Genomic DNA, 12,289 nt, shown 5'->3' on the forward strand with positions numbered 1-12,289 from the left:
TCTGATAACGGGATCTGTAAAAACCCAGCAAAGTAACTACAGTGAAGAAGGTGAGGGCAGCTCCCACTTACCTGTCAAGACGTTGCTTGGGAAATTTCCGCAGTTGGAATACAGGTTTGGTCTCAAATGAAATGAGTCCTGCGGTTCCTGGGGGCCTTGCTGCGCGAGGGGCACCTGCAAGCACCAGAGGTTACGCTGGAAGGAGCTGCCTCTGCTTCTGAGGACAGCGATGTGACAGGCTCCCGGAGCAAGCCCGGCTGGAAACCAGCTCCCAGCCCCGCCGCCAGGGTCCCCGAGCGCTGCGCGGCCAGGCAGACGCTGGCGTGGAGCGGGGGCCCCAGCCACATGCTGCCCGACCCGCCGTGCCGCCCGCCACCGGAGCAGGTGGCAGCCGCTGTGGCTGCTGAGCCGCCCTGGCCTCAGACCCGCTGCCCCTCAGTCACCCTGAGGCTGGCTGGAACGGCACCTGCGGGGAGCCTGTCGCAGCGCCCCAGGGAGGCCCGAACAAGCGATGCAGCCAACATGCTCGTTTCCCCTTGGCTTCCGGAAAAATGAGAAAGTGGAGCCCTTTCCCACACTCAGAGGGAGAGGCCTCAGGCAAGGCCCAGTCTATGAGGAAGCCTCTCTGAGGACCGGTGCGCACTGAGGCCTATTGTAGGTGCCTTTCCAGAAATAACGCTCCAAACTGTTTTTAAGAATCTCTCAGTGGCAGGAGTGCCCGTCCTTTTTCTGGGAGACACCGACTCACAGAGACTAAAACGGCTTCTCCGGCCAACAGGGCGGCAGGACCCTCGGGTCTCACCCTGAGGCTTTCCCACAGCAGATAAGTCTTTATTTACTTCACTGTTATTAAGCTCTGTAAAGTGGTCCTTAATCCATCCTAGAAGCCAGTCCATACTTTTTAAACATTCTAAAATCTAGGGATATTAAAAACGGCCTGTGTTACAGAACATTAAAAAGCAAAAGGAAACGGCTGGGTGGAAATGTCTAGGCAAGGGGGCCGCACGGCGCCGGGCACAGCAGCAGGTCCTGCCGGCCCAGCCCTGCCCGCTCTCAGCCTGTTCCACGGACAGCTGAGTCGCTGCGGCCCCTGCCGGTGCGGTCCTGGGACCAGTGTCCCCATGGGACTTCTACCCCTTGTTCAAGCAGCCCCTGTGGGGGGCATGACGGCAAACGAGGTGGCCAGTCCCGGCCCCTCAGGGCATGGGGGAGCCCAGCTTCTCCCAGCCACCAAGCACGTCTGCCATCCTTGCTGTGGGTCACACGCCCTGACCGGCTCCCGTGTGAGAGGGCAGACCCTCTGGGGCGGTCACTCACCTGCTGAGTGAAGGCTGGGCCTGGCCTCAGGGACTGCTGGTCAAAGCTCCCGTCTGGGAAGAAGTTGGTCAAAGACGAGCCCTTCAGGGAATAAGGAGACGGTCACTTAGTTTGGAACTCAAGGCAAAATGAGCATTCCCTCCCTGCCGGTGCTCCCGCTGGGACTCACGTGGTCGGCGAGGAACTGGAAGTCTGGCTGCGGCAGTGACGCGGCCGCCTGTGGCTGCTGAGCAGGGGGCGCCTGGGGGCGGGGCTGCTGGAGCAGAAGCTGGGGGAACTCCTGGGGCGTCGGGTAAGGGGGAGGTGGGGACAGCTGAGCCTGAGCGTCCGAGGCCAGGAAGGAGAGCGGGCTTCGATCGGAGGACACCATCTGAAAAACAGTCACTAACTAGCTTAGCTGCTGAGTTTCTGGTAGTGGGTCCTTTGAGATTAGGAGATCTTCTTCACCAGGCATTCTCTGCTGTGCTCAGAGAAGACTTTTTCTGCCTCTTCAAAGTATATCTCAAATCTCACCGCCCCCCCAAAGCATTTCCCATTCAACGACAATTTCTATTGTCCTACAAAACAAAACAAAACAAAAAAAGTCAGCCAATTTAGCAGTTTCCTCTCAGATTTCTCAGTAAAAACCATGTTTTTTTTTTTTTTTTTTTGTTTTGTTTTGTTTTTAAGCCGTAATTTCTGGTTAAAGATGGAAGACTGAAAAAAGCATTTAGCTCTACTGTCTCCCAATATTCTACTAAAAACACTAAAACAACATTAAACATTAGTAAACATTCATAAACAATACTAAAACAATAGTAACAATACAACAATAAAACAACCCAAGGACAAAAATAACAGGCGAGAAGAAAATGGCAACAAAATCTGGAAAACGAAAAGCAGATGGACAAGAAGTGACGGCTGGGCTGGGCGGAGAAGGCCAAGTGCTAAGCTGGCCGTGGGGACACCGAGACCCAAGCTGACTTTCATCACAGGGTCCTGAAGGCAGCGGTGCCGAGGCAGCGGGGGGTGAAGGCAGAGCTGAAGCCAGGAGGGGCTCGTCAGAGCTCAGGTGAGAGGCAGTGGGGCTTGGAGTCCTCGCTGCAGGAGCCTGGAGGGTCGCGTTCCAGAGAGGGGGCAATGGAGGGTCTCTGGATGGGGCACACCCGACCCTGCAGGTGGCTCATGAGACAGCTCACTACTGAACCTGAGTCTCCACCTTTCTTCCCCAACTTGGTTCTCAGGGAAAGAAAGCATCGCAGAGATAATTAAAGAAAACTTCCCAAAAAACGAAGGATGAGTGTCCAGATTGAAGAAAGCCACCTAATGTCCAGACTCATGCCAAGCCACATTATCCTGAAGTTTCCGAAAACTGGGGACAGAAGATCCTATAAACCTCTGGGCAGGGCAAGGGGCAGATTTCATTCAAAGTATCAAGAATCAGAATGAAATTGGATTTCTCAACAGCAGCTCTAGAAACTAAAAGGGCAATGGATTAATAACTTCAATATTTCAAGAGAAAATTATTTCAAATTTAGTATTCCATATTCAGCCAATTATTAATGAAATTGCTGGTTAGAATAAAGACATAATTAAATCATGCTGCGATAGCTGTACTGAGAGAAGATCTTCTCAATTCCAAGAGTTTAAGACTGAATTAGTAACGCAGACATAGAAAACCAGACTAACAAAGTAGGTCAGTTAAGTTTCCCAGGAGGAAAACAAATGTAATTTCATAGTATACTATACGGCTAAACTCTGAATACATTATTCTAACTATGGAAACATTACATACCGAGGACTGTTCTGAACAAAACCGTAATAAAGCGCGTTGTGAGGAATGAAGAGAAGGAGAGATGTGTGTACGTGCGGGGGAGGACTGGGAGCCGAAACAGAACAAAACGCTGACCTTCCACAGCGGGGTGTCGTTAGGAAACACCCAACACTAACTGTAGAACAAAATCAGTGTGAAACAGCGTGACTACAGCAGAGCGATGAGCTGCAATGGCTGCAGGCGGCCGTCCCCAGGGAGTGGGGAGTATCACTGGGAGGGAAACAACTCTAACTTCAGAGCAAATCCTTCAGAGCTATTAACTTTTTAAACTATGAGCATAAACCTGGATTTTTTTAAAAAATCTAAATATAAAGCAAATAGAAAAATGGAAACATCTGGAAGAGGACATTCTCTATCCATACAGTCTCCTTAAACTGTATCCAGGAAGGCCAAGTAATACTTTTTATTAACCTACTGAATAATTCTTTTTATCCTCACTCCCAGTGACATTTTTTCTCTGCAGTTAGAGAGTGAGGAAGGGGGTCAGGGGGGAGAGAGAAAGAAACGCTGATGTGAGAGAGAAGCGGTAACTGGTTGCCTTCTCACAAGTGCCCCAACCCGGGGTTGCACCCTCAGCCTGGGTACGTGCGCTGACTGGGAATCAAACCTGTGCTCCTTCCGTCTATGGGACAACATTCCAACTTACTGAGCGACACCAGCCAAGGCTCAAATACTTTTGCAAAATGAAATTAATATCATAAAAAGAACCATTAAAAAAACAATTATGAAATACCCACTCACCCTCTGCTGAAACGGATTACTCATATGATCAAGACCCTGCAGCCAGTAATTGGTACAGAATGACTAAGAGCCGGACCTGCCAACCCTCCCGTTGTGTCCCGTCCGCTCCTCCTTGTAAGTCATTACTCACTGAGGGGGAAGTGGTCAGGGAATGATGTTATAAGGTCCCTAGGGAGTGACCAACAGATTAAAAATATATTCATTGATGATTTCGGTGAGGAGAACCACCCTAGGAGCTTAGAATAAAAACAAAATCAGCAAGTCAAAATATGATGTTTCAACCCCTGAATTTCTGTAACGGGGCTGGGACTCCAGCCTCTTTCTAAACTGACTTTTTTCGGTTCTTCTACAGTGATGTCATCCTTCCTACACCTACTGTTTTGTGAACAATACAAGTTTCTCAAACCTGTAGTCGTAGTGAGGGAAAAGGTCTCATGTCAAAGCTTTAGGGAGATAGTAAATGTCTCCTGTGGCTTTTCCTTGTGGTTTAGAGCACTTGTGGGGCCAATTCTCGATTTTCCGCACCGATTTAAAAATCCCAGCCTGGTGCCCTCTCCTCCTCACCGTGGCCCAGCGCCGACGTCGGGAGTAACAGCGACGGCAAACTGTTCAGTGTTTGCTTAGGAAATAATCGCCGCAGGTCTGCTCTGAGGACGTCACCAACGCGTCCCGAATCGGCCCCACTTCTGCGCCGATTTCACAGGTAAGTGACCTCACGGGTACGGCGCCCGGGGCGATGGAGCCAGCCCAGAACCCCGCGGAGGAGGAAGGCAGGCGCTGTCCCCTGCGGCCTGTGTTGCCGCAGTGCTTCTTACCTGCGAGGCCGGGTAAGGGTGCAGCGGGCTGGTGGCGGAGAGCTGCCTGCCGAAGGCCTGGTGCGCCTCCGGGCCGGGGGAGAGCGTGAGCGGGCTGACGGGCGGCTGGCGGCGCCGCGGCGGGCCGCTCGGGCTGCTGGTGGGAAGGGACGGGTTGCTGAGGGAGAAGAGCCGGAGCGCAGGGTGCAGGGCAGAGGCGCCGGGCGCGGGCGGCTGCGGGCGGCTGTGCGGGGGCGACAGCGCCGCCTTGCTGAGCGTGGCCTGGATGGAAGGGTTACTCCGGGAGCTCTGCAGACCTGGAAGACAGCAAGCCCACACGTCACTGGCCCTAACTTCAGACCAAATCGTTCATCTTCCAAAGATTAAAGAAAACTTCCGGCGATGGGGGGTGATTCTGAATGTGAGGGGCTCCCTGAAAACTCCCACTGCAGGCGCATCACACAGACCGACAGCGGGAGAAAGGTGCCCTTGAGACGGGGTCGGGCTCCTGAGAGGAAGGTGCTGCGGACAGGGGGTGCGGGGGGGCGGGGGGGTCCTGGGCAGGACCAGGCAGCAGGGGCAACAGCGGCCAATGAGCAGCGTCCTGGGCTTCCACCCCGGCAGAGGGCCCGGGGCTGTGCACCCAACTCCGCTAGGAGCCCTGGAATGCCTCCGCCCCAGGCACCCTGCCCACCCCCTCTGCCGCTTCAGAGAACGTCTTTTCACTGGGACAACTTCGTGTGCCATGCATTTGAGGTCCCATGCATAGGGACCAGGAAAACGTGACACTGGTTCTGACATGTTCTGGAAAAAACAGTGCTTGTTTGAGGAAAATGACAGCCAGTGATCAAACTCGGGATGTGCAGCTAACGCAGACGCTGGGGGCTACATTGCAGAACGCCCGCTTCCCCAGGACCCAAGGGAGCTGAGTGCCGGTGCGACTGGACTTTGGGGACCTTGGATGTCTCTGTTCACGGAAGATCGACCAGAGTCACATAAGTAAAGCAGCAGAATAAAAAATGACCAAAGAACCAAAAATTAAGGTGGTCACTGAAATCAACTCTTCAAACCTAAAATTCTGTTGCAAATCATCAGAGAGCCTTCCAGGTGACCACCCTGAAGGGGATCATTGTCATCTGAGTGGTGAGCTCTGATTTATGGAGACAAGTCACACTGAACCCAGAGTGGAACCAGCAAGCACTTTCCGCACAGACAGACCATCGCCGAGGACCCTCCCAAAGGTTCACGGCACGAGGCTCAGAGCCGTGGCGCACCTCTGGGTGGGTGTGACAGGGAGGAGCGACGCCTGCCCCACACGCTGACGAGAGCATGTGCCAGGGTTCAAGCATGGAGTCCCCGGGGGTCAGAGCTGGAGACACTCAAACTCACACAGCGATGCCCAAGTCACACGATGGGTAGCATTAACACAGCTACGTGGCACATCGTTCAGCACTTCTGAAGAGCAGAGCTGATCATTTTGAACCGTGGTAGATTTCTATTTAATATACATATCTATTAAGTATAAATATTGTCATCACATCCACTGTCAATTTTGTAAAACTCAAAATGCTCTCTTTTGAAACCCAGTGGGAAACTGGAGGGACCTAGAGAGGCAGCTGTAACGACTGAATGTCACCACATGCTGGTAACGGCCACTGACACTGTCCGGCCAACACAGAGGAGAATGGACACTTGGTTCCTGACTCTCCGCATTGCTAAGTCCCCAGGACACGCGGGCTGATAAAGACGATAAAGAAGGGGCCGAGCAGAGCTGCTGCAGGCTCATTGCGTCCAACAGAAACTGGGCCATGAAAGCAAAGCGTCACCAGAGTCAAGAGCTACCAGAACAGGCAGGTTACCACTTCTAACTCAGATGCAATGACTCTGACCCCACGATCCACTAACAGGCCACCTGGCTGGGGACCGCCTGCGATGGAGCCACCAGGGACACGGGCGAGGTCCTCGCAGAGCAGGGGATGCTTACCGGATGAGCTTCGTATGCCCAGGTGAGTCATGGCAGCAGGAAGGTTCCCCACACTGTTCCCCATGCTCATGCCACCGAACAGGTGGTCCCCGGTGTCCAGAGAGGCCGGCAGGGGCGCCGAGTAATGGAGGTTGGTTAGATCTGGCAGGGACCCTCCGGTGTTCAGGGTCCCCAGGAAGGGGGAGAGGCCCACGTTCTGACTGTTGTGTGGAAAAGCACTGAAAGAGAAAAGGTAAGGATCACTGTCTAGAACCACGAGGCTCTGGGGACTAGGACTCATCTGAGATGCCTCTCTGTCAGATGAAAGCACGGGGTGGCAGAGACCTAAGTCCTCACCCGAGCTCTGCCTCTTGCTCTCCCGAGAACGTGCTTCCCCGGCTCGGCCCTCTGAAGTGCCGTTGCTGCCTGTTCAGCGGGACTGAGGGGGCCACTGACGCCCACTTCAGAGGGATATTTTCCAAGCCCAGATGAGAACACTGATGCTGAGCACTTTAAAAACTAGAGAGCACCATATCGCAGGTGAGGCGCTGCTGTGTAAGTTACATGGTTCTGTTTGCTAGATTTATAAATAGTCATTCCTACAGAAAATAAAAAAAGTATCTCTGTATCAACCAGACACCTTCCAAGACAGGGTTTTTCCATTCTAGTGTGCAGGATGGCTTCTGGGAGCAGAAAGATGGCAGGCAGAACAGTTAGCAGCGACGGCTGTGGCCCAGGAAGAGGCAAACGGGAATGAATTCAATGAGGACACTTCATTCAACACAGCACGATCCCTAGGGCCCCTCCCAGGTACCAGCCACTGACACTGGGGCCTCAAGAGACTCGGACAGAGCAGGGAGACGGTGCCAGAGAAAATAACTTGCCACACAGCACAATTGGGCAGCACACTGACAGAGCCTGGCCGTCTAAGTGCGGAGACCATGCCTGGCAGGCTGGAGGGGCTTCCTGAATCCTGTCTGAGTTGAGTGTGGAGGTTAAAGAAATCAGATGATTGACACAGGAAAGTCACTGCAGGAGGAGTTCACAGCATGGGCGAAGCAGAAAGGTGTGACACCGCAGTGTCCTAGAAACTTAAGACACCACAGGAAGGTCACGTTTAAGAGGGGTAGATGGTGACCTGGCTGGTGTGGCTCAGTGGATTGAGCGCTGGCCTGTGAACCAAAGGGTTGTGGATTCGATTCCCAGTTAGAGCACAGGCCTGGGTTGCGGGCTGGGTCCCCAGTCGGGGATTGTGTTAGAGGCAACCACACATTGAGGGTTCTCTCCCTTTCTTTGTCTCTATAAAAGTAAATAAAATATTTTTTTAAAAAGAGGGGTAGGTGGTGATGGGAGATGGCCCTGGCTGGAGAGGCGGGAGAAGCGGGCACGGAGCACGTGAGGGCTGGACTGACACGCTGACACACGAGGCCCATGGACAGCTGAACGCAGGCAAAGACACGCTCCGCGCCCTTAGGACGGTGTGGCTCACAGGCCAGGGGCGTGCGGGCGGGGGTGCGCGCAGCAGAGCCCGGGGGCAGGCAGGCGCGTTCAAACAAGACATAACTGGAGCATGGTGACAGTGAGACAGGATGGATTCAAGAAGGACTCAAGAATGATCCCTGGTTTTCGGGTGTGGGGACTGACGGAGCCACCCACTGAGGCAGGGACACTGAGGAGTAAGAGCGGACGGGGGGGGGGGGGGGGCGGGTAAGGGTGGGTGGCATGGGTAGCTTAACGAATTGTTTTGGACACCGAGTTTCTGTTATATAGAAAGACATGTCATAGGGGTGTTTCTTGAGGACAGTTCGGTTACGAGAGCGCGGGTGGAAGCCAAGCCAGCAGTGGACAAGCAGGAAGGTGGACTTAAGGCTAAATGCTGCTACACTGCTGGGTGTGCGGGTCTCCCGCCCAGCTGTGTCCTGGCAGGCCTTGTGACCTTCTGAGAAGGTCAGCCCTCATCTCAGCTCAGGGGGCTGTGAGTCACACTGCCTAGGAGTTTATACGTAACGAGCCAGAAAGCAGGTCGGCACCTAGGCCCTCAGGAGGGAGGGCCCTGAACTCCATGCCGGACAAGCCTCACGTAAGCGTCACAGGGGGAATGACATTTGCGGACTGCCTGGAGTAGGCCGAGTTTGTCCCCAGGCCCCCTGGAGTGTGTTCATACTCAGCTAGGGCAGCAAAGGGTTCCATTTTCAAACTACGTTTTGGCTCTGGGAAGACTGGCTGTTTCGGAGCTGGTTTTGGTCCCCTCTGCGAAGAACCGTAGACAGCGTCCTCCCCTGGTGACTGCCCGTCTGGATCATCACTGGCCTCACTAGTTGGGTCCCTCTGCGCCTGTCCCTGTGTGGGCTTTGGGACCCCTGTCACCTCCTCATTCTCCCCCAGTCCCGGTTTCCTCAGGGACCTCTCATTAATCTTTTTGTGCTATGCATATTTTTGTCAGCTGTCTCAATTCTTTTAGGGAGTAAAATTCTATCGTCGTCGTCGTCGGCAGCCGTCCGTCTCGAGAGACGATGGTGTAGCTTCTTAAGAGTCTATCTGCACCGCCGAGAATGGTTGTGCAGTCCGACTCGGGAGTGACACGGTATCTGTCTCCTCCCGTGTTGAATCGACATCTTGCGATGACGCTGGAGTGTCCTCTCCAGTGAAGCTGAAGCTACAGAGCCTGGGCAGGGTGATATGGAGGGTCTGCTGTTGCCCATGCAGCAGACCCCCCCTCTCTTCGCAGCTGAAGGGTCCAAGGGAAAGACGGAGTCAATACAGCTTGGCTTCAGGTGCGCCGCAGGAGTTGCCGGTGTTGACTACAACGTCAAACCGCCTTAGGGACTCCGGCTCCGGATTTTCTGTCGGGGTTTACTCCCTTAGCCTTTCCCCTGAAGAGGTATGCCGCAAGGCAGCGGAGGTTTTTTGGGGTCAGAGTTTTCCTTCTCTGATGTGCCCTGACTGGAAGATCGAACCAGCGACACTTAGCTCGCAGGCCAACACTCAATCCACTGAGCCAAACCAGCCAGGATAGTAAAATTCTATACTACTAAATATATAAATGCATTAACAGTTTCATAGAAACTTTTCCTATTGTAAATTTTCCTATTTGCTCATCTTCCATTAATTTTTAAAATTGTAATAAAAGATGTATTACATATAATTTACACCTTTTACGTGCACGGTTCTGTGACATTAGGTACCTTCATAGACACTCAATTAACTCCTGTGTAACCAAAGTGCCAAGTGCCCACAGCGGGAGGCTGGGGGTCTCCTCTCCACGCCTGCAGGCTTCTGCTTCATGCTGTGTGTTTACCAGAAGTCAGCTGTGTTATTCTCAAACATATTCATGGCAGTTTTATTTGTTACTGCAATTATGCAATATAATTACTTTAAATAAATGAAATATGAGTACCAAAAGGGAGCCATTGTTTTCAATAAAAATTCAGTTGATTTGCAATTTATATAGAACAAGTGAGGTCTCTCAGAGTTCTGTGACCAAGTAGGAAGACTTTCCTTTTGGGAAAGCCATCGGGACAGCCCCTGAGCCGTGAACAGATAGCACGTTACTTACTTGCCACCTCCAGCATCACAGGACCGAGGGCGCCCTGACAGGGACTGAATCTGGGGAGAGACACAAAGCTGGTTACTCACTGTAGAGCCACATTCAAGTTCTCACAAGCGTCTTCGTAAGCATCTTGGGGCTCCAGTGAGTGCAAGTGAGAGCCAGTGAGGAGGAGCCAGCCCCGTGTGGCAGCCCTTTAAGTTCTGACTAGACTTTCCCAGGCATAAGGGAGACATAACAGTAATAAATAAGGGGTTTTCTTGTTTACTGCAGAAGCCAGGGACCTAGAATGCCTGGCAAAAGGTGCTCAACAAACACACAGTATGTTGAAAACCAGGAACCACCCACGGACTCAGGTCTTCCCCCAGAAATGACTTACGCAGGACTGCAAACCCTTACGAATTCAGGGAGCTGAGTACCTCCTCCCAGAGAGGCCCTGGGCTCGGGGAAGAGCGGGGCCGCTGCCTCCTCTGCTGGAGGAGCTACACTAAGTGCCCTCCGATGAAAGCCTCCAGGGTGACTGTGTGTCCACAGCCACAGTGGCAAAGGGTGGCGGCTTAGCCTCTGTCTCAGGGTGTGAGTTTAAATCACATCTCTTCTTCCCCCGAATGATGGCACATCAAGTACATCTTGCTTTTACGAAAGCCCTTCCAAGCCCACTCTGACACTGAAGGGACACCTGTGGACGTGGCAGAAGCACAGGGACCCAGACAAAGGCGCCTTCACAGGCGGGGGGGGGGGGGGTCGGGACAGAGGCGACACAGGCACCCGCCTCACTAAGGGCCGGGGTGAGGGGCTGCTTTCGGCCTCCCTGTGGGAAGGGGGCCCAGGCAAGGCCCACGAGACCTCCCTCTTCCCCGTGAGAGCAAGTGCAGCACAAATACTCAAAAGCTCAAGGAAATCATAAAGCAGACGACTTGTTTACGGACTCGCTGAGGACTCAGGTCAAATGCTCTTCCTTTTAAAAAGGGATGTTTGGTAAACCAGCAATTCTGGACAGAACCTGGTGACCAACAGATGGTGTTGGCTACAGAACAGGAAAATCTGCCTGTGACCTGTAACCAGGTCTGAGCGCTTTCAGTGGTATGAATGAGAGGTGAGGGACTACCAGGCTTTTCTGAATTAGTCAGTTTCCACGCAGATTAGAAAGCCCAGAGATCACTGTGCTAACCAGATGTGGCCATTTTTATTTGACCCACCATTCCCTAGCGTATTCTTCCTATCTCTGCCCCCAGACGAATCCTCTCTTCCTTTTCCCCCGATTCCTCACTTTCTCCTCTGCAGGGCCTCACAATGACAACACGCACAGCGCACAGCGGGGTGCTGGCCACCCACCTCCTTGGTCTCCCACAGCTGCTTCGGCAGTGGCCTGGGGACGTTCAACAGGTTCTCTTCTTTCATCGGGCCAGGGAAAGACGCCACTAAAGCGGGGGAGGAAGCACAGGCATTGCATTAGATGGCAGCCATCCCACTCTTGGCCAAGCAAATTATCTTTGTTAAAAAATGATTGATTTCACAAACACGTACTGCTGCTCTCAGAGAGGGACTGCAGGACAAGGGCCTGCCCGCAGGACTTAAGGGATCAGGTGCCAGGAAGGGGACCCACCGTTGGAGACACCGGCTCAGAGCCATGCCCGCAGCTGGGTTTTGGTGACTGTCATGACTGAATGGTTTAGCCCCACACAGGCTACTCAAGAGTGACGGACCCCAGAAAAAAGTCAGTTAAAGCAGGGCCCAAAATTTCAGAGGAAATTCTGAGGAACTGGTTTGAAAACTGGAAAGAAAACCTCTAAAATAAGTTTCTCTCTTACTTAGTAAAACTCAGGACGTGACTGCACGGGCGGGCGGCCTGGAGGAGCCCAGGGCGAGGGAGGCCTCTGCTGGCCCCTCACACCGTGCTGACGGCTGTCCTCCCACTCCACCTGCCAGGCTGCACCCCGTTCCCTGGGCCCTCTCTTCACTGTGACAGTCCAACCCCTCTGAGGAACTTAGTGTGCCAACATCCTTGTTTGGTTTTCTTCTCTTCGCTGCTGGGGAGAGCTCAGAGCAGTGCCAGGGACACACTGGCTCTGCAGCCCATGCGGGGACTGCAGGGCAGGAATGAGAGGTTGGAG

The 12,289-nt window shown here is 53.2% G+C and overlaps 1 protein-coding gene across 2 annotated transcripts in view; it reads right to left on the reverse strand.

Annotated features, from left to right (window-relative positions):
• The window catches only part of CRTC3 (CREB regulated transcription coactivator 3), a 62,603-nt gene that overhangs the window by 1,729 nt on the left and 48,585 nt on the right, over window positions 1-12,289 (reverse strand). For both annotated transcript variants that reach the window (XM_090263699.1, XM_090263698.1), the window contains exons 8-14: window positions 11,511-11,596; window positions 10,185-10,234; window positions 6,650-6,867; window positions 4,687-4,982; window positions 1,487-1,687; window positions 1,318-1,398; window positions 72-174 (exon numbers count right to left, since the gene is read on the reverse strand). In XM_090263699.1, the coding sequence (XP_090119825.1) occupies window positions 72-174; window positions 1,318-1,398; window positions 1,487-1,687; window positions 4,687-4,982; window positions 6,650-6,867; window positions 10,185-10,234; window positions 11,511-11,596 (1,035 nt within the window). The remainder of the gene's footprint in view (window positions 1-71; window positions 175-1,317; window positions 1,399-1,486; window positions 1,688-4,686; window positions 4,983-6,649; window positions 6,868-10,184; window positions 10,235-11,510; window positions 11,597-12,289) is intronic.

The sequence above is a fragment of the Furipterus horrens genome, unplaced genomic scaffold (genome assembly GCF_987537825.1).
Source record: "Furipterus horrens unplaced genomic scaffold, mFurHor1.1.pri manual_scaffold_16, whole genome shotgun sequence".
Classification (NCBI taxonomy): Eukaryota; Metazoa; Chordata; class Mammalia; order Chiroptera; family Furipteridae; genus Furipterus; species Furipterus horrens.